Consider the following 26,074-nt stretch of genomic DNA (forward strand, 5'->3'; position numbering starts at 1 on the left):
TTATAATTAATAAATAAAACCGATATCCCCGTCTTTCAGCACCACAGAGGCGGAGACATCCGTCTCCCCCTCTCTCCCTCCGTGTGAGTTCTGACAAACAGCTGGACATCTGGTGCACTGTTTACATAAAACACGTTTATTTATAGAGCACATTTTAAAAACAACTTTCGTTGTACCAAAGTGTTGTACAGAACAATATCAACAGCAGCACAACGGAACAAACGATAGTAAAACCACATAAACAGTCATCAGTAACGTCATCAGACGGCATATATTATAACCAGGGACCACGCATGAAACCAAAGCATCATCGGACAGAAACCATAAAATAAGAGCCAAAATAACATATCTTAACATTATCGTTCTTGAGTGTTGACGCTAACTTAACCAATTTAGACCTGAGGCCGATTCTAAAAACACCTTCTAAATCCTAACCTAAAGTTTTCTGGGTGAAAAAAACTTTAAAATTTCAAGTAGCTATATCCATAGCAAAAACTAAGCACATTGTGGGCCTGGCCATGCCCACCGTATGTATTTGTCCGCAGAGTCGCAGACCACCATCTGAAAATATGTGGTATTACTTTTTTCCCAATATTTTTGAGCTCACAACGTGTTGTGATGTGACACATTGTGAGCTTGTTGATCTGCTATTTTCAAATAGCCGATCAACAAGCTCACAATGTGTCACATTGTGCCTGGAAGTGGTAAAAGAGAATAACAAAGTATAGGCATTTCAGGTCTAAATGAGTTGATTATCGTTATAGTTATCATGCTCGGTGTGAATGGGCTGCACAAGTCAGTGGAACTGCTCTGTTTACTATACTTCTCAGCTGTTATAGCAGGTTTATACTGTAATAACGATAATGTCTATTGCACACGGTATGTATGTCCGGAAAACATTTCAACATTCAAGAGGGCTTTGTCACCCCACTCATATACAGGTTATAAGCAGCGAAAAAGTTGGGTGTGGCATGTTCCGCAAGACTGTGCTAAAGCAAAACACACAGTTTCTATTGCACATTATGTCTACTGGTGTGTGTGTGTGTGTGTGTGTGTGTGTGTGTGTGCATGCAATCTATAATAGCAGCGGTTCTCAACCCTTTCCGGATCAGGGGGGGCCCACTTTAAAATCTCAAAAAGTGTCTGCGACCCACCCATCTGACCACTTAACACGGCTGCCGTGTTAAGTGGTCAGATGGGTGGGCCGCGCGCTTTGTCTGAGCATGATTATTTTAATGAGCAATCAATCGATTGGGTTGGGATCAATGGAACTGACATAGTATTGTATAACGAATCTTAGTGTTTGACAATTATTTGGGGGCCCCTCTTGTGTTTATCCCCGCGGGAATCGCTGCTACGAAAGCAATAGGGTATAGTACAGTGGCGGCCATTTTCTGGTGCCACAGATAGAAAACCCCTTTAGGGATTTCCGAAAATATTTCTATAAATTATTTTAAGCCTGGAACCAAGCCATTCAGGCTCCTCCTGGTGAATCATAAAAAATATTTCAATATTTAATTACATTATATACTATATTGAATGAATACCCTATTTTTTGGCGGTTTTCAAATATCTTTTGACAGAATCAAATGATTCACCAGACTTGGTTCCAGGCCAGAAGAAAACCTCCAACACAGAGAAAAGACCCAGTTGGAGTATACTGCCGTATACGTCCACTGGGAGAGGATGTGGAATGTTGTATTGAGAGGATCGGTAGCACCACAATTCAACTGCATCCTCCTGATGGCCTCAAAGCAAACCGTAATGGGGAATTTAAAGAGACACATTAAAACCACTCAAATGGAATTGTTAGAAGATGTTAACATGCCGCTGGTTGAGGATCTCATTCGTTGTAAGAATGGTCTACTTTTTTACTGATAATAATTTATATAAATATTTTTCGGAAATCTCTATGGGAAAATAAAATGGGGTTTATATCTGCGGTACCACAAAATGGCCACCACTGCTTTGCCCTATAGACAACATGTCTTTTTTCTTTCTTTTTCTTTTTACCTCAGTAGCTCTCTCTCTTGGTCTGTCCCTCTTGAGTGAGTGAATAATCCTGTAATAATGTGTGTTGGGGCGTTTGTTTTTCTACTCAACCTACCACCTCATGACACTCATTAAAAGTGTGTATGTGCTACTGTAATCTTCTTTTTGTAAATTAGGGGAAGATGTCATTCGTGGATTTTTAAAAACTATTAAAAGGTGTGACTTGAGTTCTCTCGACTCTGATGTTTTTACTGTAAGTGTATAGTATAGTCTCATGAGACAGACCCGTTTTAAAAACGTCCCATAATATTCAAATGTTTCTGTCATAGTCATACATTTCAAACAGAAACTTTTAGAGAAAGAATAAGAAATATTGTACTTTTGACTCCATTACATTTCTTGGAAGGGACGCTTGGCACCCAAAACTACAAACTTATATTATGCATTTACCAGTAAAAGCTATATTTCAAATATAGTGAAGATGGCCAATCTACAAGCGCACAACGCTGAAAATCTGGTATTGGCACTATTTCCCAATTATATTCCAATGCAGCAATGCTTTGATATTAAAAAGAAAATGGACTTAGTAATTTGTACTTTTGAATACGCATTGTGAGGTTTTGTGAGGTTCTAGATCAGCTATTTTCTAATGGACAAAGTATAAAATGTGGCTTAATTGGTTAACGTATGCTTTGTAATAATCAAAATCTGCAAAGTAACTTGTAACTAAGTTTTCAAATAATTGTAGTGGAGTAAAATGTACAATATTTGTCACTGAGATGTAGTGGTAAGTATAAACTATCAAAAAGGTTTTAACCACATTAAACCCCAGCATCGAAAAAACAGCAGGAAAATAGCTTATCTACAAGCTCACAACCCGTTTACATTGTTTGTAACACGTTGTGAGCTTGTAGAGCTGCTATTTTCAGCAAAGATATTTAATGTAGAGTGAAAATGGAAAAGTCAATAGTATAGATCCCTGAGGATACAGGGTTATAGAGTGGCTAAATAATCCCGATATTGATTTGAGGAAGTCATGTCATGTTTATGAATTGAATACCAAGGACCTCAATGGAAACGAGGCCGCAAGGACTTTTTTGGACCGACCTTTTAGACAAAGTGTTTTAAGTGTACTTGTTTTACATTTCTGCCTAATAAAATATTCAATCAATCAATCATGTCGCCCAGGCCTACTGCTAAGACCAGTTCAAGATTTTCATCAGCGGACGCAGCTTCAGCCACCATTGCTCCCTGGGGATCCTGTGGACAAAGTCGGTCTGCTCCTTGAGCTCCGCGACGGGCTGGAAGACCAGGTCCCCGCGCATCCCCAGCACACAGCAGGAGTCCTCGGAGGTGGCGAGCACTCTGCCTCCTACCGACGTCTCCCGCAGCTTCTCGGAGATCCACTGCATCGCCCTCGCCGACATCTCGATGGCGAGGTTGCGGTCGAGCGGAGAAGGCGCTCCGCCCTGCTGCATGTGCCCCAGCACGTTCTTCCTGCAGTCGAACGCCCCCTTCCCTTCCTCGGAGTACAGCTGGTAGACGAAGTCCGTCGTGTAGTTCTCGTGACTGTTCTCGTTCCTGAGGACCAGTTCCCCGTGAACGCTGTTCTTCATCTTCTCCGCCAGGCGCTCGACGTTGGCCTGCAGGTCCCTGATGTCAAAGGGCTCTTCGTGGATGTAGGCGTCGGCGGCCCCCGCGGCCAAGCCTCCCACGCTGGTCAGGTAGCCACAGTAGCCCCCCATGGTCTCCACGATGAACACGCGGCGCTTGGTGCCGCTGGCCGACTGCTTGATGCGGTCACAGGTGGTGGTGACGGCGTTCATAGCCGTGTCGGCGCCGATGCTGAGGTCCGAGCCTGGCACGTTGTTGGACATCGTGGCGGGAACCATGACCATGGGCACGCAGAACTCCTCGTGTTGCCCGCGCGCCGCCGACAATTCCAGCAGTGAGACGTAGGCTTCGAATCCGCCAATAACTAGCAGCGCATTTATGTTATGCTTTCGCATTTGCTCAGCAATTTGCTCAATGTGTTTGGCAGGAAGTGTTCTTCTGGTTCCCAGCAGGGACCCACCTTTGACTGTCCATCCGCCCAGATCGGCCCATTTGACCTCCTTGATCCGTCCCTTGTAGAACCCCTCGAAGCCATCGCTGACGGCAAACACCTTGTGGCCCTCGGAGATGCCCACTCTGATGGCAGAGCACACCGCGGCGTTCATGCCCGCTGCGGGCGAGCCCACGTTCAACACGGCCACGTTGAAGTTGGTCGCTAGCTCTGATTCTGGTTTACGGTGAGACAGTAGCTTGTATGTCCTCAGCTTGTTTTCAAAACTTCTTCCACGGAGCTTGAGGGCGTCCTCGAACCTCCTCTCATCCATGGCCTTCTGCAAATCCTGAGTCATCTGAACGCACTCCATGAGAGGCCGACGTACTGTCTCGTTGCCAGACAGACACACCACACAGGCTGGAGTGTCGTCTTTTGTCTCAAGCAGCGCTAGGACCGCCTCCACACCCATGCGACTGGCCAGGATGCGGTCGAAAGCAGATGGGGTCCCTCCTCTTTGGACATAGCCGAGGACCGTCACCCGAGTGTCGAAGCCCAAGCATCTGACGACAAGATCCTTCACTACATTAGAGGTGATGGGCTTGCCGTGCCCGTCGACGGCTCCCTCGGCCACTATGATAATGTTCAGTCGTGTACCCGTGGAGCGATTCGCGGACAGCTTCTGACACATCATGTCCTCCCAGCCGTCCTTTGGGGGCATCTCGGGAATCAACACCCAGTCTGCCCCGCACGCCTGGGCACTCACCAAGGCGAGGTAGCCACAGTGCATGCCCATGACCTCCAAGACGAATGTCCTCTGGTGACTCTGCGCGGTGGTCATGATGGCATCCACCACCTCGATGATTCGGTGGAGTGCAGAGTCGGCACCGATGGTCATGTCGGTCCCGCAGAAGTCGTTGTCGATGGAGCCCACAACGCCCACGATGTGCAGAGAAGAGCACTTGCGAACGGTGTCCTCGTGGATTAGACCTTGGTCCGACAGTTCCGCCAGCAGCCCGCTCCACTCCTCCCTGAATATGTTGGCTCCGATCAGGCTGCCGTCTCCACCGATGACACACAGGTTGGTGATGCCGCGCTGCACCAGGTTGTGGGCGGCCTTCCGTCGGCCCTCGTGGGTACGGAACTCTTGGCAGCGGGAGCTCCCGATAACCGTGCCACCCAGTTGGAGCATGCCGGAAACACTTTCCTGCGTGGCCTCCTTTATATTGTCCCCACCGTCCACCATACCCTGATACCCCTCGTGAATAAAGTAAACTTTGGCACCTACATGTATTCCCATTCGAACCACGGCACGCAAAGCAGCATTCATCCCTTGAGCGTCCCCTCCGCTCGTCAGCACAGCGATGGCTTTTCCCTCTCCAGAGAGTTTCTTTCTGCTGTCCGACCAAGTCATGTTCACATGTTTTCAGTTTGTGCTTTGATATAATGAAACTGAATATCACAGCTGTTACCGTTTTGATTAACTCTAATTATGGTCACTACGCTACACATCTTTATACAGTAATGCCTTGGCATGGCTCATGGCGTAACGCAGAACGCAAACCGTTGCCCAAATATGGACTTTCAGGGAGATGAGAGCAGCACATCTGGGTGCTTTGCCCTGTGTCGTTCCCTATCGAGTAGATATCCCTTTTTTCCATTTCCTACAATTTTTCTAAACTATTTCAACAAAATAAATGGGTGAATCAGTGCCACCTGTCACTTCCACTGAAGTGTATGCCTCGCATCGAGCCCCAGAGGTGCCTTTTTCACACAGAATGTTCCTGAGTCTTCACAAGGCTGGAGCATGGGTCTTCAACATGGGGTCCGGGAGTCAGAGTTACTACAGAGGGGGCCACCAAATGTTTGTGTGATAGGAACTTCTTTTTTACAACTTGAACCCTAGAATCCCTATTCTGGTGTCAACAACAGTTGACAAACGGATGCACAAGACTGCCGTCTCTGCGTATTTTGGCAGCAACAGGAAACAGCCAGCCAATGGAGACTATCGGGGGCACGGTTTGGATTACAGCGGCGCTCCGGGGGGCGGGGTTTGCAAAAACCTCCGGTTAGTTACAAAATCATGCATCACTGTTACATATACAAAGACAAACGTAGTGATTGACTGATAAAGTTTTTGAAGTTAGTTGAATTGTCTCACATGCATTTGCTACATTTCATTTGATCAGATAATGTGCAAGTCCACACACAAACAGATGTACAGATGAACAGTGAGGACTGCGGATGAAAACTAGCATCTTTGCTAATTCCGGTGTATTTACGTCTTGACGTTCATTAATATGCATTGTCCTGTCCAAATAAACAAATGAATGAATGTAAATCGATGTGATGCGTTGTTTGCTTGTAGATCTGCAGGCTCTTGGACAATATAATATAATATTTTGCAGGCAATTCATACACCAGTGCTACCAGTGGAAAAGAAAGTGTGGACTGGAGCCCTGTCTGATCTGAAATGACTACTGACTGTTTTTTTTTATAACTCAATTTTTATTGAAACAAAGGGTTTTCAAAAGACATGTACACATACAAGAATACAAGACAGAACATAAAAGTGGGGGGGGAAACAAAAAATAAAAACATGACAGTACAAAAACAATAAAGATAGGAAAAAGGCTGCATTTTTCAATTGTTACTGTTATTTATTTTAGTTAGTCATAGTTATACATTGTCTGTGGGCTGAAAGAAAGATGACCACTTTTCCCAGTTTTTTTGTAATTTGTCCTCTAATTATTTGTAGTCTGAGTATGTAAGTTAGTCTTTCCATAATGTACAGTATATTTCCCCTATAATGTCCACCCAATTGTCTTTGGTTGGAGGATCCTGTTGGTACCAGCGACGCGTGATCGCTTTTTTGCTTGCTGCTAGAAAGATTTTGATTAAATATTTGTCATGTGTCAAAAAATCATCAGGAATATTTCCCAATAACAACAAGGAACAGGTCTGAGGTATCTCAAAACCTAGAACAGATTCTATGGTGGAGTGAATATCTTGCCAATATTTTTTAATTTTGGGACACCTCCAGAATATATGAGCGTGGCCCGCTTCCATGTGGCCACACTGTCTCCAGCATGGTTGATCTGTTTTTAGTTGCTTTGACTTAATTTTAGGTGTTATAAAAAAACGGGTTAAATTCTTCCAGCAGAACTCCCTCCACATTCTTGAGTTAGTTGATGTATACTGTGTTTTGCACATTTTCCCAATCATCTGTAGTAATATTGATCTCCAAATCTTTTCCCCATTTAGTTTTAATATATTCTGTGGAGTTAGTTCTGGCTGATACCAGGCTCTTATATAATTTAGACACTGTTCTTTTTGACTCCTTTTTATAGGCCTGGGTAAATACCTGTAAAAGATCCCCATTCGAGACCCCAGGTATCCGGTGGTCTCAGACTACTGACTGATTTGACACATTCAGTTTCTGCTATTGCTTTTACCTGTCCATGCCTCAAATTACTTAGGCTAATATTTAGAACCTGGAACCCAATTTATTTCTACAAATAAAAAAATTCATTTATGTAATATAGATAATAGTTTTTTGAAGAAACTCATTTAGTGTTTAACACACGATCAACAGGCAATGGATTTGTGATGTATATTGTGAGAGAAAAAAAAATATATTATATATATACCGTAATTTTCGCACTATAAGCCGCACCTGACTATAAGCCGCAGCAGCTAAATTGAATGTTTGGAACATATATAAGCCGCACTGGACTATAAGCCGCGGGTGTAAAATCCATAGATTTAGGAGGTCCCCTAGTGGCCGTTAGCTGTAAAAATCCATAGATAAGCCGCACCGTTATATAAGCCGCAGGGTCGAAAAATTGGGAAAAAATCGCGGCTTATAGTCCGAAATTTACGGTATATATATATATATATAAAATATCTGTTATACACACGCGTACCTTGTGTCTGTATTTGTAATGAATGCATAAAGAGTATGATGCCTTTCTTTTTTCTTACCTTGTCTGAACTCCACATTTTAAACGATGGTCCTCAGTTGAAAGCAGAACAATGTCCTTTTCTATTTCAGTGTCTGGTCGTCATTTATTTCCCACGCACTGTAGCCAATACCTGCTGCTCGTAGAGCTACATTTCGTTTTCACTTCGATTTGAAATTACGTCATTGCACCTGAAGTGTCTGAAGTCCACATTCACACACGGTTTCATCATCTGTGCTTAATGGGTTTACTAGTAGTTCAGCTATTTTCACTATCTGTGGAACAGTCCAAACTAAATGTAATGGCTACAATTCCATGTGCTTGTCAGGGTGGGGGTCCCCAGTTAAAATGTTGTTTTGGGGGGGAAGGTGAACAAGTAAAGCTTTGGAACCCTTGATTTACATTGATAGTGCTCTCAACTTGTGTCAAGTCTATGACGAAGCCATCTATAAAATTATGACAGTTTAATCTGCAACGCAATTTCATGTATCGGGGGTCTCTGCTTCATCTCTCTCAGCTATTAAAGGGCCTGAAAAACATTAAAGACCCCTGTTTTACAACATGGGCATATCTTTACTTTACTTTACTTTATTTGTTTATTTAGACAGGACAGAGCATATTAATGAACGTCACATGAACGTAAATATACCGGATTTAGCAAAGATGCTAATTTTCATCCGCAGTCCTCACACAAAACATAAAAACATAAAAACAATAACATCAGAAAACAGACAAACGGTGAAATACAATTACATTACATCACATAGCCTAAAAAAAACTAAAATATGATCACAAATGGTTGCAGCTTTGGTTTTCAAGCAACCATCTTTTCACATTGAATTTAAAAGATGGAAATGTAGCACAATCCCTTATATGTAGAGGAAGGCCATTCCATGCTACACAACCCTGTACTGAGAGGACATTTTGACCGAAGGTTGTTTGCCGGTGCGGCACTTCACAATCTCCTCGAGTGGTTGCTCTGGTACTGATTCCTCTTTCAGGCTTCCTTTTAATGAATTCCCTTAGGGGGGGCGGGCACAGACCATGTAAGGTCTTGTATATGACCCCAACCTATCTGAAGTTCAATCATTAGCACAGCCCATGGCTCTGAGTGGGCTAATCTTAACTAAAGCAAACTAGTATGCTACAAATTTAGGAATATCTCAATGTGAAGCTCACTTGAAAATTCTTTGTCGCACATGTCAAAACTAGATGCCGTGCTTATCGTAATAGGCTATCAATCAAAATGTATTCATGTCGAGTAGATTAGAAAATAAGGTGATTAGCAATGCATTAGAACAGAAGGTTTGAAGCCAAGTTAATTCTCCATTTAGATAAATTATGAAAACTAATTTGTTAATAAGGGCCATCGAGCTAATTAAGAATATTTATCAACTGTACTTTCCAAGCTATCAGACCAGTGGACCGCTTTCTGAACTGTTTACAACCACTGTATCAAGTCTGGAAAGTGAAACAGGTGAGCCTTTATTCTATTTGTTCAACTATAAATGCAACTGAGATACGTGGCTAATAATGGTAAACTGGTCTCCGAAAACCTCATTTGTTTGTTGAAAAGGAAAAACTTACCATTCAATATGTTCACCAAGATATTCTTTATTTGCTTGTGTCTAAATTTATGCAGCCATGGGTTGTCGCTAAGTTGCAGATGGATGGATCATAAATTCAGACAGTACAGTGAAAACTCGTTGCTTTTGCTGGATAAACTGGTAAGTGGCCTTTGGTTATAGCTGCTCACAGGATAATGACTGAAAACTGTATTCTGTTGACATCTCACACTAGTTGTCAAATATGCAAAATGTTTGTGTCAAACTATAGGGTGGAGCTTATACAGAGGAGGATTCTGCAGTTCCCTTCCCACATGGCATGTACTCTCATGCATTAAACGCATCGGTAAGTTCTGAGACATAAAATGTCTTAATTATTTTAACATGGGAAACGTGGGGTAAATATATCTCCATCCTTTTCATTCTGAGACTATGGCCTCAGTAAACCTTGAATGCCAACACTTTATTAATGGCATAGCAGTTATGCAGGGACAAATTAATAGTAGGCTACTACACCTCCAGGAGCTGTAGTAACCACCTCCAATCATACTTAATAATCAATAATTAATGATATTAATTATTGATTATATGTCTGATTGTTACTGTTCTGGAGCTGCCTAAATGACAGAATAGCCTGCCCTGTAGCTATTGAAGACCTACAGTATGCTGATGTAGGCTAGTCAGTAGTTCATTAGTAGTTGTTATAAAGGACACCGTGATTATGTCTCTGTCTGTGATCAATATTCATTAGATCTATATTTATTAGTTAATAGTGCTATCACCTATGAACTGTGGTGGAAAGTAACTAAGTACATTTACTTAAGTAATGTACTTAAGTACAATTTTGAGGTATTTGTACTTTATTTGAGTATTTACAATTTCCATTACTTTTACTTCTACTCCACTACATCTCAGAGGCAAATATTGTACTTTTACTCCACTACATATACTTGAAAACCTTAGTTACTAGTTACTTTTCAGATATAAATTATGATAAAATGAAACACACATTAACCACTTTAAACCTATTTTAAACCTAGGCTATTTGAAAATAGCAGATCTACAAGCTCACAACGCGTCGCATCGCGACGCGTTGTGAGCTTGTAGATCGGCTATTTTCAAATATTTAGTACTTTTACTTTTGGTACTTTAAGTACATGTTGATGCCAATACTTTTGTACTTTTACTCAAGTAAGTTTTTTATTCTGGACTTTTACTTGTAACAGAGTATTTTTATATTGCAGTATTGGTACTTTTACTTAAGTATGGAATTTGAGTACTTTTTCCACCACTGCTCCTCATACATAAATAGATGAAATGCTGTAGTAGCCTAATTATTGAGGCGTTAACGTAGGCTATGTTAATCATTTAATCAATCAAATCTACAAAGTAATAGTGTTATGTTACACTTTTAGCACTATTAACACTATTAGTTTGTCACTGCATTGTTACCTGCTATAGAACAGATAAGTGTTAACTTGAAGACAACATTTTGTATTATGTTCTCGGTATGCATACGTACGTAATGTAATAATATACCTCTACTGTAGTGGTTTATCAGCAGTTTCTTTCTGTTCACAGCCCGAGGACAAGCTTGCCTTCATTGTGCAGACTATAGAGGAGATGGCTGAGCTATTTGAGGAGGACCTGGACTCCGTGTCGTGGATCGACAGCAGGGTGGAGGACTTTGTTAATGTCTTAGTCCAGCAGGGAGAGGGCCTACACTCCTGTGTAAGCATTGTTGTTAACTTAAATCCTGTTTTATCATTTAAAAAATGGTCGAAAATAGCCTAGATCTACCTCGCCTTTGAATACATTCTAGGTACTAGGGGCCGTATTTTTTTTGTGAAATCCTGAAGAGATGTAAAATAGGATATTATACCACATATTATACCACAATTGTGTTATATATATATACGCCCTCTGGCTTCAGACTACAGCATGCCAGTGCCAATAACTCAGTCCTTAAGTGTATTATTATTTGAATGGAGAACTAATTAAGCGTTGGATTAGTGAGATGACCAATTATGGTCTTATTCTGTTGTAGATGGTGAATCGGAAGAAAAAGAGCAGGAAGCTGCACTTGTACTTCAAGAGGCTGTCACATCATGTCCTGGAACAGATGGTGAGAATAATCTAAGAATAACCTCCATTTTGTCTCTTTTGATTGAGGGTTATTAATATAGGCCTTGACATTTTGTTTATTAACCACGTTCAACCTGGCGTCTCTATTTTGATTATTATTCTCGGTGAGCATTTTCAAACGATTTCAAAAATGGCAGAAATAGCAGATCTGCAAGCTCACAACGCTTTGCAATGCAATGCGTTGTGAGCTTGTAGATCAGCTGTTTTCGCTATTCATTGTATGATGAAGTGCAATAACCAGTTAAGACCCCGGGGACCCCTAGGGGTCTTTGAGAGGGTTCCAATGAGCCCCCAGCGAAATTAGTTCATATACTGTAACATCAAAATTTGTTTAACCCATTTAGACCTGAGGCCGATTCTAAAAACGCCTTTTAAATCCTTCTAAAAGTTTTCTGAAAAACGTATAGTTATACCTTTCAAGCCGTTCCTGGCTTGAAAGTTATAACAACGTATAGGTGTAACAGGTCTAAATAGGTTAACAACGTTAACCCTATATAAATTAGCTATTTCAAATCTACAAGCTCACAACGTGTCGCATTGCAACACGTTACTTGTAGATCTTTTCTTTTTCAAAAAGTCTGAAAATTCTTGAATATATTTGTTTGGGGTCCACAGCTAAATACATATTCATTTGGGGGTCTTTTACATAAAGGTTTGTGAACAGCTGCTCAACACTATTTCCTGTGTGCAGGGTCACAGCGCTGAGGCCTGGGAGTTGATCAGGAAGGAGATCAGAAATCACCTGCTGAGACTTGACCTGCTGGCTTCTGCCACATTCAACGCAAACTGAAAACTCACATTGTTTGACACTCAACCTTTGCATTTCTCTTGAATTTTATGTATTATCTAATTTATTTATTTTTATATTCATTTATTTATTGGTCCATTTATAATTTATTTGTTGAATAGTGTTGGATTTACCAAAGTAAGGTAGATATATTTGCTAAATAATTTCTTGTAGTACTTGCTATCTTATTTATTTGTTGCATTTCAATATACAGATGCCACAAAATACATTTTGTATGTTTATTTTTATATGCTATTCATTTTAACCTGTTACAGCAATTAAAACGAGATGAAAAGGCAGTGACTATTACTATTCCTTTCATATAAAATCTTTATTGTTTTTCTATAATGCGAGAGTGGAGTGCATAGCTCGACCGGGCTGGGTGGCCTACCCAGGGTTGTGTAATAAGACCTAAAAGGCATGTATTATGTTGTATGCATTTACTTGCATAGTAAAAAAAATGTTTGGGTAAAATGACTGGGTATGTCATGGCAGGATTACGTCGATTAGAATCTCTTCTAGGTGTAAGCATATGTGTTGCTGTGTTTAAGATGGGATGTTGTAATATTGGAGAGTAAAGCTGTCAGCTTATGATAGTGGCATTGTTTGAGTAATTAAGTAAGTAGCCTTGGGAACCAAGGTTCCAGAGCCATGTGGCCCATAGGTCAGGAGCATATCTCCTGTTTCTATAGTGCAGCTTTATGTAGCCTACAAGTACATGGAAATGATGCTTGTATGTCACAGGCGGTACAATCCAACAACCCTTGATGTTGAGTGCCAAGCAGGGAGGCATTGGGTACCTTATAGTCTTCTTTGGCAAGACTCGGCCAGGGATTGAAACCCAGCATCCCAATCATTGTTTGAGTAACAGAGCTCAGAGTTAGAGTGGCGGAATTAATACAACTATTTGTCATAGCAGAATTGGATGGCATAGTTATACACTGCTCAAAATAATTAAGGGAACACTTTGACCCCTTAATTCTTTTGAGCAGTTTTTGTTAGCAGTATGTACACAGTTGCTTGATTGATTGAAATGTTTATTAGGCAAAAGAATGTAAAACAACACAGTTACATTTATAATACATTTGTCTAAAAGGTCCGACCAAAAAAGTCCTTGCGGACTTGTTTCCGTTGGGGTCCTTGAATTAATTTCATAGACATATATAGTAGCAACCAAACAGTTCAATCAACATAAGAAACAGAGAAAAAAATACCACTATGTACAAAAAAAGCATCATGAAAAATAAAATAAAAGTATGTACAAAAAAAGGGGGGGTCATCTGTCTACAGGGAAACTGGTACTACCTCCTCTTATGGCCTCCAGATAGATGAGTTTTTAGGGCTGTTTTGAATGAGCCCAACGAACTGCATTTTTTGAGGGATGGGGTTAGGCTATTCCATACCTCGGTGGCTGAGAATTTGCCCATGTTTGTTTTATGGGTGGGTGGTACCAGATTGTTGTTTACGCTCCCTCTAGTTTCGTGACTGTGGGTGTCACTAACTTTTTGGAGGTATTTTGACAGATAAGCGGGTATAGGGGGCATTTCGGGCAAATCTGCATTTACAATTTTGAAGACCAGTCCCATTTTTAGTTGTTTAACCTGGTCTTCCACCCTGAGCCAGCCTAGGCTGGTAAAGTGAGTGGGAGTGAGGTGGGTCATGGACCCCAGTCCGAGAAGTAGTCGAATCAGTTTGTTTTGGGATGTTTGAAGCTTAGTCTTCAGTGACACTGAGGTGTTGGAGTACCAAGAGGAGCAAGCATAGTCAAAAAGGGGCTGAATCAGGGCCCCTGAGAGGGTCCTGAGGGCCTGAGGGTTGACAAAAGGGGAAACTCTGCCCATAAATCTGGTTCTCTGGTTTACTCCTTTGACCACCTTTGTTGCCATGCTTTCTCCTGTGAGGTATTTGTCAAGAATACATCCCAAATAGGTAAACTCGAGAGATGATTGTGTCATCGACTTTGACCTTGAAGTCATTAACCTACAAGATAGTACAAACAGCAGAGGGCGCTGTTTTTCATTCTCATCTTGGCTCTGGGTTCCCAGATTGGCTGGCGAGTGACTGTGTAGAATCTCCAGACAGTTCATGTCCCTCCGCGTGGAAAACAGGGCCAGCAGGTAGATTAGGGTCCCGTGGGTTCGCTGCATTGTGCACCGTGTCCTGGGCAAGCTTCAGCCCGAACGGATCCGGCCGTGCGTCCTCATCTCCAACCGATCCAGCCCCGTAGCGCACCGATCCCCATGAGGCCGCCGCTCCGGTGAGGGCTGGCAGCCTACTGGCGTCTGCGTTCAGTTGCCCCACGTTCGGTCCACTCACTGGTGTTTGTTCCGGGACCAAGTTGGTTGAAGGGGCGGGGTTTAGGTGTACATCGCCGGATAGCAGAAGTAGAATCAGTAGTATTCTATAAGCATACCACCGACCTCTAATCCACGTCTTTTGTTTGTTGTTGTTTGGTTTACCGTGGCAGCATTCCTTTGGTCTGGTGGTGGAATGAATCATAAGGTATCCATACCCGAGGAAATTCAACCTCTGTGTTTCATTTAGAAGCGTAGAGTGGTCATCTGCTATTTTTTGCATTTGTTTTTCCGCATTGTTCATATAGAGCACCGAAGTCTGACGTAATTTACACATCCTTTGTTTGTCTACCTGGTTCGCGGTTTTCCACCCCCATTCTGAATCCCATAGACGTATTTAATATCGCGTCAAATAAGAACTGTGTTCCAAAAATAAACAAATGACCCCGGCGTTTTGACTCTTATGGACATGAAGCATCAACTGACGGTGAGAAAACGCCAATGTTACTTCCGCCGAATTAGTTAAATATTCGCCAGAAACAGACTGTATCAAATATAAGTGACTGACTATCATAAACGATACAGAGCCTCCTCCCTGACAATATCGCCGAGACAGTTTGTTTATTTTTGGACCACAATTCTTATATGAGACGATTCTATGATGACCCAATGTTATTCTCCATAGAGAAATGACTTTACGAACCTGGGGATGAACGAGTGACGTCAGGACTTCGGTGGTCTATTAAAGCATTGTCCCAGTGGGACCAGCAGAAACCAGCAGTAAAGCAGCAGTGCGCAAACATTTCGATTATTTCTGCGCTTACAGTTTAAAATGCTTCTTTGTTCTAAGCACCAAAACCATAAATAATTGCGGGATAAAGCAAATTAAAGGAATATGTGTGGAGCCTAACAAACCACACACCCTCGGCTGCCATGTTCCTAACACGTACCTAACATACCTAACACCATGCCAAAAGTGCATAATTTGTATGATTTTTTACATATTCCCTCCTAACTTATAGCCATTTATTTATTTATTTATTTATTTATTTATTTATTTAACAGGGACAATTCACATTGATCAACATGTCAGTTATTCACATCCATGTAAATGAGCCAGAGTTAGCCAGAGTTGGCTAATTTTCATCTGTAGTCCCTGAGCAGGCTGTTAAAAAGTGGTGGCATAGTTATCCATACAAAAACAGACATCATCAATACAGTACAAGACAAATAAACATAGTACAGGAGACAACAGTAAAATAAAATAAAAATTAAGCTCCCAGCAGCCATTGCGGATGCCACCTTGAAAAGAATGCCTTTCCACATCTTAGATTTTCCTACATTTTAGTATGCTTTTTAGCATACCCAATAGTAACAGAATCCATTGGAAAGCCTCCCGTTTGCAGTAAAAAATAAAAAATACGCTTTCTCTACTCAACAAAACAAAGACGGTTTTATGGAGTTGAAAGCCAACTCTACTAAGTGGGGACACTCTGAGCCCCCCGCCTCATGTCTAAAATATACTTTTTGGCCAGAGAAGAAAATATTTCACCGGAAGGAAAAATCTGGTCAATAACAAAAAATCCATTGACCAGATCTGTAGAGGGCGCAGTGGAGTAACAAAAACAATATTTTTCTTCCGGTGAAATATCAGTAGTTGGGGTCGAGTTGAGCCACGCACATATATCGGAGCGCCTGCATCCATGCGAGTATGAATAGTGCCAGCCAGGTCAACCGGTGTTGGTTCTCTGCTGGTTTCACCCTCAGCACCCTGTCCAGTGGCTCTATGGGCTGTGCAATCTGCTTGCTCCTCTGGATCCACCTGTGTTCCACAGGGTCCTCCTCTCCCTCTGCCACAATCCACTGTTCATCAGTGGGGGTTGGCAATGAAAAAAAAACATTTTGACAAAAAATATATCCTGTGATCCCACCACTGCCACCATATGTCAGGCACCAGAGTTGGTCTGCAAGAGAGACACCAGGACACACGTGTAGTTTCTTTAAAATGTATTATTTTTGTCTTTTATTTTCCCAATAACCAATAACCCAAAACAAAAGTGGACAAACAGAACTGAACTTCACATCAAGACTGACTTAACCAAAATGAGACATGAGGGGAACATATAATAGTGGGTGATCAAATACAAGACAAGACAAGACAATGAATAACATTTAAACACACTACAAATAACTACAACATAATCCACTACCACACTAACTCATATTCCATATTCATATTCAGATCCTATCTGTCGGACAGGACCTTCTCTGTCCAGTTGGGTGAATTCTCCTCATCCACAGCCCCCTCTTACCTGTGGGGTCCCCCAGCTCTATTCTGGCCCCCCCTAATTTTTTTATTAGATATACATCACCAAACCTAGTACTGTTTGTTTTTTAAATACAAATGTTTACTTCCTGTTGATTTCGCTATTTGTATTAAGAAGAAAACCCGGACTGGATCCACGGATCCGGATCCGGATCTTCAAATAGTAAAATCAGCAGGAAGTTGACATTTTTATTAAAAACATAAACAGTACTGGGTTTGGTGATGTTCTATATTGTCTGAATCAGCTTTGTTTGTGTTTATTGACGTGCTAAAAGAGTGACTTTGAGATCTGTTTCACCGTACAATGTAAGTCAATGAGTGAATTATCAATTTCTAATCAATGGAGCAATTATTTTAGATTTCTTGTCCACCTTTGGAGTTACATCATGGCAAGGTAACTACACAACCCAAACCTCTACCAAAGTGGTCTTTCCCTTTAAAATACTGCTATTTGCTTTTAAATCTATAAATGGTCTGGCCCCTATATATATGGCTGAACTTATAACGCCCCATAATCCACCCAGAGCTCTGAGGTCTGCTGACCAGTCGCTGTTGACAGTGCCTTCAAACCTAACCCTCAAAACCAGAGGCGCTTTTGCGGTGGCAGCCCCAGAGCTGTGGAACAACCCCCCCCCCCCCCCCCCCATCAGAACTGCTCAGTCCATTGATATTTTTAAGTCCTACTTAAAACTCACCTTTTCTCTCTGGCTTTTAACAACATCCAAAACTAAAATGTTCCTGTTTTTAACTCCTGTCGAACATTTCCTACCTTCTGTGTACATAGGTGTAAATATACTGTGTTTTATACATGATTATATTATATATTGATGTATTGCTTTTTTCTTTTCTTTTTTTTACCTGTGCAGCACTTTGGTCAACTAAGGTTCTGTAAAAATGTGCTCTATAAATAAAGTTTGATTGATTGATTGATATTAAATAAAGAAACTACATACAACTGAAACCTCTGCCCCTCACATTATGCATAGAGACATGGTGCAGTCCAATTACTCAATCAGCTCCTTATAAGGACATGTGAAGCAGCTGGTCCTTTCTTTGGTCAGCCATCTAAACTCCAGCCCTCATCCCATCTGATACTCAACAAAAACTAAACTAGAAAATGTGCTCCTCGGAGCACAGGTCTCCGCCAGTACTGTTCCTGATTAATCCCGTCTTACCTATTTATATTACATATTGTCACGTGTCACTTGACCAATTTTAGCTTGGCTGATGGAAGCTCACTTCAAAAAGCACATTTGCTATTTATAGGTTTCTATGTCATCATGCGTCTCGCTAGCCAATCGGAGCATTGGTGACAACAATATTGTCACGTGTCACGCGAAGCTGGACCAATGTTAGCTTGGCTGAGACGGACACACACACGGAAGGACAAGAACGAAAACATACTCTCCACCTCTGGCGGAGACAATAAACTTAAATACCAATTAAATGACTCCTGATAAAACAACTTGACCCTGACAAAAGAGAACTTAAAGGATGTACACTCCAGTCAGTAACTTTATCATCAAACTTTCAATAAACAGAATGTCATTTAAGCGGTTGTGTGTAGTCCTTTATGTTTGTAGTATGTTGTTAATAAAGTGTCCACCATGTTTTACCAACTTTGTGTGGCTGCTGGTGTGGCCGTCACACAACGATATAAAATACAATACCAATAGGTATTATTGAAGTGGAGAAATAATCAACCGAATTAAGTTTCCAAATGTACACTTTTTGTGTAAACATTTTAGACTTAGAGTATCCGTATTTGCTTTTTTTTCGATACTAACTTTCACTCCACTATATTTCAAAGACAAATATATTTTCTTTTGATTCCACTGCATTTCTAGGAAGGCTGTGACTCGTTACTTTTATGTCTTCTTTCTTTTCTTTAAAAAAAAATGCTGTGTTTCACGGGAGAAAACCAATCACAGAACCTGCTCTCAACTGGGATTGATGTAAAAGCAGAAATACGTCTTCCAGGTCTATCCATTGATGCTATCCCTCTTTCACTCACACAAAAGGCGGTAATGGCAGAGGCAGGAGCAGAACGCGCTAGTCTGACCAGCTCAATGAGTCTGACAAACCAGATCAACCAGAACACACATATCTCAAGTCAATGTTTGACATTTTGGGAATGAGAAAAGGTTCATTTATTTTCAAAAGTTGACTATGTTTACTGAATGTTTATTGAGTATTTTTAAAAGCATCTACTTTTGAATACTTCAAAAGTACATGCTTTTGTACTCTAGTGATGTTGAAAATGTGTGGTATTCCCCTTTACAGTAACTTGAAAAACATATTGTGTAGCTAATTACAATTTGAAAATATTTGGGCTCTCAGCCTCAGGTGATGTATAGCTGAAACCAACAATAGCCACACATTAACCAACAGAAACATGTTGGCTTTGACATGGTAATGTGTGTTTCACTTCCAATTGAATTGTTCTACAGTACTTTCAAATGGTTTATTGGGGATGAATATGAAGTAGTTCCGGTAGATTAGTAGATTTGGTGGGGGGCGCTCATTAAAAATAGATAAATAAAAAAACTAGCGTCATTTGTATTGTTGACCTATTTCTACCATATAGTGCAGGTTTCGTTCAACTTGGACCCCTCTGTCACATGGTACTATTGTTTGTGTCCAGAATCACTACGCCGCGGCAGCCTACTCACCCACAAAATACATGACACAAAAAATAGTACCATGTGACAGAGGGGTCGAAGTTGAACGAAACCTGCACTGTAGAAATAGGTCAACAATTCAAATGACGCTAGTTTTTATTTATTCGTTTATTTTTAATGAGCGGCCCCCACCAAATCTACTAATCTACCAGAACTACTTCATATTCATCAGAACCGGACCAGAACTCTGACCACGGGACTCGGGCAATCAATTAATACCTTTGCAACCACTAGATTCATGGCAAGTATTTCCTGCAGCTTTAAGTCCAAAAATGTGAACTAATCCTTTAAAGGAGGCTGCAGATACAAACAGAAACACAGGTAACATGCCTGAGGGAGAGCTGCAGGGCCATTGGTGATAAAGGTTTAGCCTGTTGGAGTTCTTCACTGGTGTAAAGTAACTAAGTACATTTACTCAACTTTACTTTACTTTACTTAAGTATTTCCAGTTTTCTGTACTTTTACTTCTACTCCACTACATCTGAGAGGCAAATATTGTACTTTTACTCCACTACAATTATTTGAAAACTTTTGTTACTAGTTATTTTGAAGATTTAGACAGTAGATTTATAATATAAAACAATTAACAACTTCAGCCCTGTTTTATACCTAGGCTGAAAATAGCAGATCGCAGAAAATCGCAGAAATCGCAGAAAATAGCAGATCGACAAGCTCACAACGCGTCGCGATGCGACGCGTTGTGAGCTTGTCGATCTGCTATTTTGGTACTTTAAGTACATTTTGATGCCAATACTTTTGTACTTTTACTCAAGTAATTTTTTCATTCCGGACTTTTACTTGTAACAGAGTGGTACTTCTACATTGCAGTATTGATACTTTTACTTAAAGTTGTACAATGCAGAATCACAAATAACGATTTTTAGCAACCTCTGCTGGTCACTACCGTCACTGCATACAATTTCCGTTGTCCCCGATTACCCAGAATTCCATTCGTTTTCACCGGAAGCCGGAAGCGTTTCAAAAAGCGATCTTTTAATTGTTTTATACTATCTACGGATCGTTTCTCTTAGCCAGTGGAGCATTAGTTACCATGAGCTGTGCTTTCTTTTTCTGTTCTTTTTCGATCTTCCAATACTACATTCTCTTAAAATCAGCGTGAGGTTCCTTTTTGATATTAGCGCGATAGTTCCTGGCCAAACAGGAAACCGTTGCGGTAGTTCCTGGCCGACGTCATCCACGACGTCATGACGTTGGCCAGGAACGTCATTTTCCCGGGAAAGTCCCCCCAGTCCACTTTCAATAGAAAATATATAAATAAAAGGCTTCCGGGGGTGAAATTCATGGAGTGGGTGTTGTGAAACTTTTGCCACTCACAAAAGATATACAATTTAACTTTAGTTTTGTTGAAAACGTTACCTAGTATGCCTTTAAGTAAAACATTTAAGTACTTTTTCCAGCACTGGAGTTCTTAGCCGTTTGGGTTGTTTTGGTTCTTAGAGTTTGCCTTAAGTGTTTATTTTTCATTCTCATTTTTCTCAAAGTCTTTTGTTTTTGCATCTGAATAAATGAGAAGTTTTTTAATAATTCTACAGATTCACAAACAAACGTAGTATAGGCTACCACAGAAAACTAAACATCTCTGTGCTTTATTGTCACAAATTGCACCCTTCTACCATATGAATCTGTCATTCATAATTGTTGATGTAATTCACATGCACTTAAAGGGATATTTCACTTTCACATACTGTATGTTTGGGTCATTTTAACGTCAACTCATGCTTTTGTGTTTCACCTCAGTTTTTAAGATGCTTGATTCAGTATTTAGATATTTGATATTCATCTTAACAGACACGACCCCTTCCCATTCTAACTCCATTTAAACCATGATAGATTCATCAGAAACACCCGTCCTTGGTTCTGGTGACTGATATTGTCCTTCTAGAGGCTGAGGAGACGGTGTTTTTTCAATTACTTTTTCCATGTATTATTTCTCTATTTTTTTCATTATTGTTTTTTTTTTCATTACCCCAAAACATTATAAAAAAGTGATCTCCTCAGCCTCTAGAAGGACAATATCAGTCACCAGAACCAAGGACGATGTTTTCAATGAATCTAACATGGTTCAAATGTAGTTTGAAGTTACAATGGGTTTGTATAGGAAGGGGGCGTGACTGATAAAAGGAATATTAGGGATGCACCGAATATTCGGCCACCGAATATATCCGTCCGAATAAGGCAAAACGAAAAAAGCATATTGGTTTTTCAGCCGAAATGATTTTAAAACAAAAAGTGACTTCTACAAAAGGAATTGCAGGAATGGCAGGCGGCAGGCCTAATATTATTAAAGGGATAGTACACCCCCAAAAAAATTAATGTTTCTGTAGATTAGTTACCCCATGGAGATTCATGGATATTGTTTTGTTTTTGTCTCATTCCTAAGACAATAATTTGATGGCCAGCGGACCGGTAGGCAGCGGTTCCGGTAGAAGACACAAAGGAGACTCTTAGGGCGGTTTCACACTGGATCCGTTTTCATTGAAAACGTTTCCCAATTCGAATGCTGGCCTCAGTGGCCTGCATTCACATTGGGCATAGATCCTATCGCACCACAGAACACATGCATATACACCCCCGATCCTACAGGTGGCGGCGTGCACATAGTGTTTCCCCTGTGGACACAGACGTCATCAACTATGCGACAATGTTTGTGCTGGTCGCGCACAAATATGCGTTTAAATATGTTGAAAGCAAGGGGGCGGAGTTGCGGCTGGTGAGAGAGTCTGAGCGCACTGAGGGCAATGAGCGCACAGAAGTCAGAAGGCTGTGTTGTTGACGGACAACGGATGCACGCTTATGAGAAACGACATAAATAAAACCTGGTGAAACACTTGTGTGCATTAGCGCAAGATGAGGATAAAGGAAACATTCAGTCTAAATGTCCAGTTTGCTATTCCTTCACAACTACTACTAGGCTACTTTTGTATTTGAAACTTTAAATTGCTCTAAATATGATAAACTTTCACGACAGCTTCAGTACAAAAATATATCATTTATGAAAAGGCAACTATAGTAGCCTATACAGTGAAGTCGGACTGAATGATATATATATATATATATATATATATATATATATATATATATATATATATATATATATATGCGCCCTGTGCTCTCCTTTTTCTCTATGAAGAAGTACAGTTGACACAAACGCATTCCGCAACGCTGCCTGTCTGTTGTTTAATCTGCGCATCCGCGCATTACGTGCAGATCTCATCCTCTGGACTGCAAAGCCATAGCTGGTCATGTAGGAAGGTGTGCGATAGGATCGCGCTTGCCATAGTCTCCAAAGTAATAATAATAATAAGAGAAAGTTCACTTTTGGTTATTTAAAAAGAGTCTCCTTATTTTATGTATTAATTTATGATTTGTGGGTCCAGCACTGTGTGTAAAAAAGAACTGTGGGGACGTGCATCTCCTGCCTTTGTTCATATTTAAAATAAAAATGTTATTTTCCAATGCAAGATCTGTGTGGTTATCTGCTCTATATTGTAATATAAAAAATAGCAGATCAACAAGCTCAATGTGTCGCATTGCACCGCATTTTCAGCTTGTAGCTTGGCTATTTTTGCTACTTTTGTGTGACACTGTATGACAATAGGGCATTCATTTATGATGAAAAAGCATTAAAAGTTGCAATATGGGATACAGGGTTTCTTCCTAACAGCAAAGATATGTAGTAGAGATGCGCGGATGGCCTCTCATGGTCATCTGAATCCGCATGTACAAATTAATTATCCACCCGTTATCCAACCGCAATAATTATTTTATCCAATTTAAATATCCGCACCAACCGTTTCTCCCGTATGTCAAAATATTATTATTTTCTGGTATTCCCCGTTAGTTTTAGTAGGCTATTAGTTGTGCGATGCGATCACAAAATGCATTGATTTAGCCTATGGAATGTCGGTGTGTCTTTTTTCTTTTTTTCAAACCGGTGCTGCGCTGACAGACGGCATCCAACATACAGGCGTCCAACACATGCGGCATCCAACCGGTTGGATGCCGCAACGGTTGGATTCCAGCCTACAGACAGCGGTGGAAAAAGTACTCGAATAATTTACTTGAGTAAAAGTACCAATACTGCAATATAGAAATACTCTGTTACAAGTAAAAAGTCCAGAATTAAAAATATACTTGAGTAAAAGTACCAATACTGCAATATAGAAATACTCTGTTACAAGTAAAAAGTCCAGAATTAAAAATATACTTGAGTAAAAGTACAAATGTATTGGTATCAAAATGTACTTAAAGTCCCAAAAGTGAAAGTACTAACGTGTTTGAAAATAGCAGATCTACAAGCTCACAACGACGGTCGCGATGCGACGTCGTTGTGAGCTTGTAGATCGGCTATTTTCAAATAGCCTAGGTATAAAATAGGGCTGAAGTGGTTAATGTATGTTTTATAATGTAATCATTTATATCTGTAAAGTAACTAGTAACTAACATTTTCAAATAATTGTAGTGGAGTAAAAGTTCAATATATGCCTCTGAGATGTAGTGGAGTAAAAGTAAAAGTATAGACAATTGGAAATACTCCTGTACAGTAAAAGTTCCTCAAAACTGTACTTAAGTACAGCACATGAGTAAATGTACTTAGTTACTTTGCACCACTGCCTACAGAGAGCACTGCTCTGCTGTGCTACTGCTTGGTGTGGATATGTTACGGCCATGGTTGAACCCCTGTGGATTGATCTGCGACGTGTTTTTGTTGGCTGTTTTTGTCGAGTTTATATACCGTCACCTATTCCAAATAGCGGGCCACTTCCGTCTAACGGTACGCTTGCTTTCACATTGCAGCTACCGTACCCGAAAACGCATGATTCGGATCCGAGACTGCCTCCCGAGGTGGTTTCGGAAACGGAACGGTTATCCGTTTCGCGGGTCGATTTGCTACATTCACACTAGCCAAGCGGTCTGGGGTGCGCACTCGGGACCTGAGTGTGAAACGGCTCTTAGTGTCTCCTACCGGAACCTCTGCTGGTCATCAAACTATTGTCTTAGGAATGAGACAAAAACAAAACAATATCCATGAATTCAAGTCTCTATGGGTGACTAAAAAAAGTCATTGTGGGGGTGAACTATCCCTTTAATGCATTTTGGCTATGTGCAATAATGCAACTGCAGACATTATATTTCCTTTTGTTAGGCTATTCAATATTTGTTTTCATTTCTTGAATTAATATTTATTTAATTTGCAATAATTCAACTGTATGGCATGCTAATGTTTTGAGACATATTGTCTTTTATTACTACACTATAGTAAATAAATCATTCTACACAATAAATAAATCTATAGGTTTTAAATAACTGATCTCAATATAGACCCATAGTGATTATAAGTTTTGCCATAATCATATAGCTCAACCCCTGCCCCTCCCTTTTGTTTTGTTTACCTTTCTTTTATAGTTATAACCTTTTTAACTAGTTCTTTCTAATAAAGTCGTTTTTATATTCGCTCTGTAAAGCAACTTTGAGTATCTAGAAAAGCGCTATATAAATTGTATTATTATTATTATTATTATTATTATTATTATTATTATTATTATTATTATAGCTCTACAACAGAGGCACAGCCATGACAGCAATGGTACAAAATATAATTCAGTTTTCGGGCAAGAATTTTCCATTCGGTGAATCCCTGATGAATATCAAATATGTAAATAGTGAATCAAGCTGTCTGGAGTGTCACAAAAGCCAGAGTAGACGTGAGAATTACCCCAAACATGTTTGAAAGTGAAATATCCCTTTAAACCCTCTATTCTCATTTAAATAGTTTCCTGGACTGCTCCAAGAAAGAACCCAAATCTCTTTGTTCACAACGATGCGTTGTGAGCTTGTAGATCGGCTATTTTTGGGGAATGTTCCCCCCAGAATAGGCATGCTGGGGTTCATGTGGTTAATGCTATTCATAATGATGTTTTCATGTTTGTCAAGGTACACTAATGTTTTTCTCTCTCTCTCTCTCTCTCTCTCTCTCTCTCTCTCTCTCTCTCTCTCTGTCTCTGTCTCTGTCTCTCTCTCTCTCTCTCTCTCTCTCTCTCTCTCTCTCTCTCTCTCTCTCTCTCTCTCAGGATATTGAGGAGATTCAGAGGGCCATGCAGTATTCTCCACTAAGTAAGAATATAAAACTATCTTAAACATTCCATTACTGTGATCATTTACAGGTAGGGTGATATTGTGTGTTAAATAAGTGGTAAATAGCTCTACATGCTGTCATTAATCATTGTTATACAGTGGTGTTTTGGTCGCTTCACGGG

At 40.5% G+C, this 26,074-nt stretch overlaps 2 protein-coding genes across 2 annotated transcripts; one reads left to right on the forward strand and one right to left on the reverse strand.

Moving 5' to 3' along the window:
• Positions 1 to 3,188: 3,188 nt before the first annotated feature.
• On the reverse strand, positions 3,189 to 5,417 carry LOC308081493 (ATP-dependent 6-phosphofructokinase, platelet type-like; the record flags this gene model as incomplete). The annotated part of the gene is made up of 1 exon (XM_080457869.1): positions 3,189 to 5,417. Exon 1 carries the CDS (start codon positions 5,364 to 5,366, stop codon positions 3,189 to 3,191), a length of 2,178 nt encoding a protein of 725 aa, XP_080313995.1. The 5' UTR covers positions 5,367 to 5,417.
• Positions 5,418 to 5,979: 562 nt separating this feature from the next.
• On the forward strand, positions 5,980 to 12,498 carry LOC308081489 (interferon a3-like; the record flags this gene model as incomplete). Its single annotated transcript, XM_080457864.1, has 4 exons — positions 5,980 to 6,087; positions 11,145 to 11,294; positions 11,611 to 11,688; positions 12,400 to 12,498. The coding sequence occupies 4 exons, from the start codon at positions 5,980 to 5,982 to the stop codon at positions 12,496 to 12,498; spliced, it is 435 nt and encodes a 144-aa protein (XP_080313990.1).
• Between the last annotated feature and the right edge of the window lie 13,576 nt (positions 12,499 to 26,074).

This window comes from Gymnoscopelus braueri (genome assembly GCF_963280865.1).
Source record: "Gymnoscopelus braueri genome assembly, contig: SCAFFOLD_195, whole genome shotgun sequence".
In the NCBI taxonomy this organism is placed as follows: domain Eukaryota; kingdom Metazoa; phylum Chordata; class Actinopteri; order Myctophiformes; family Myctophidae; genus Gymnoscopelus; species Gymnoscopelus braueri.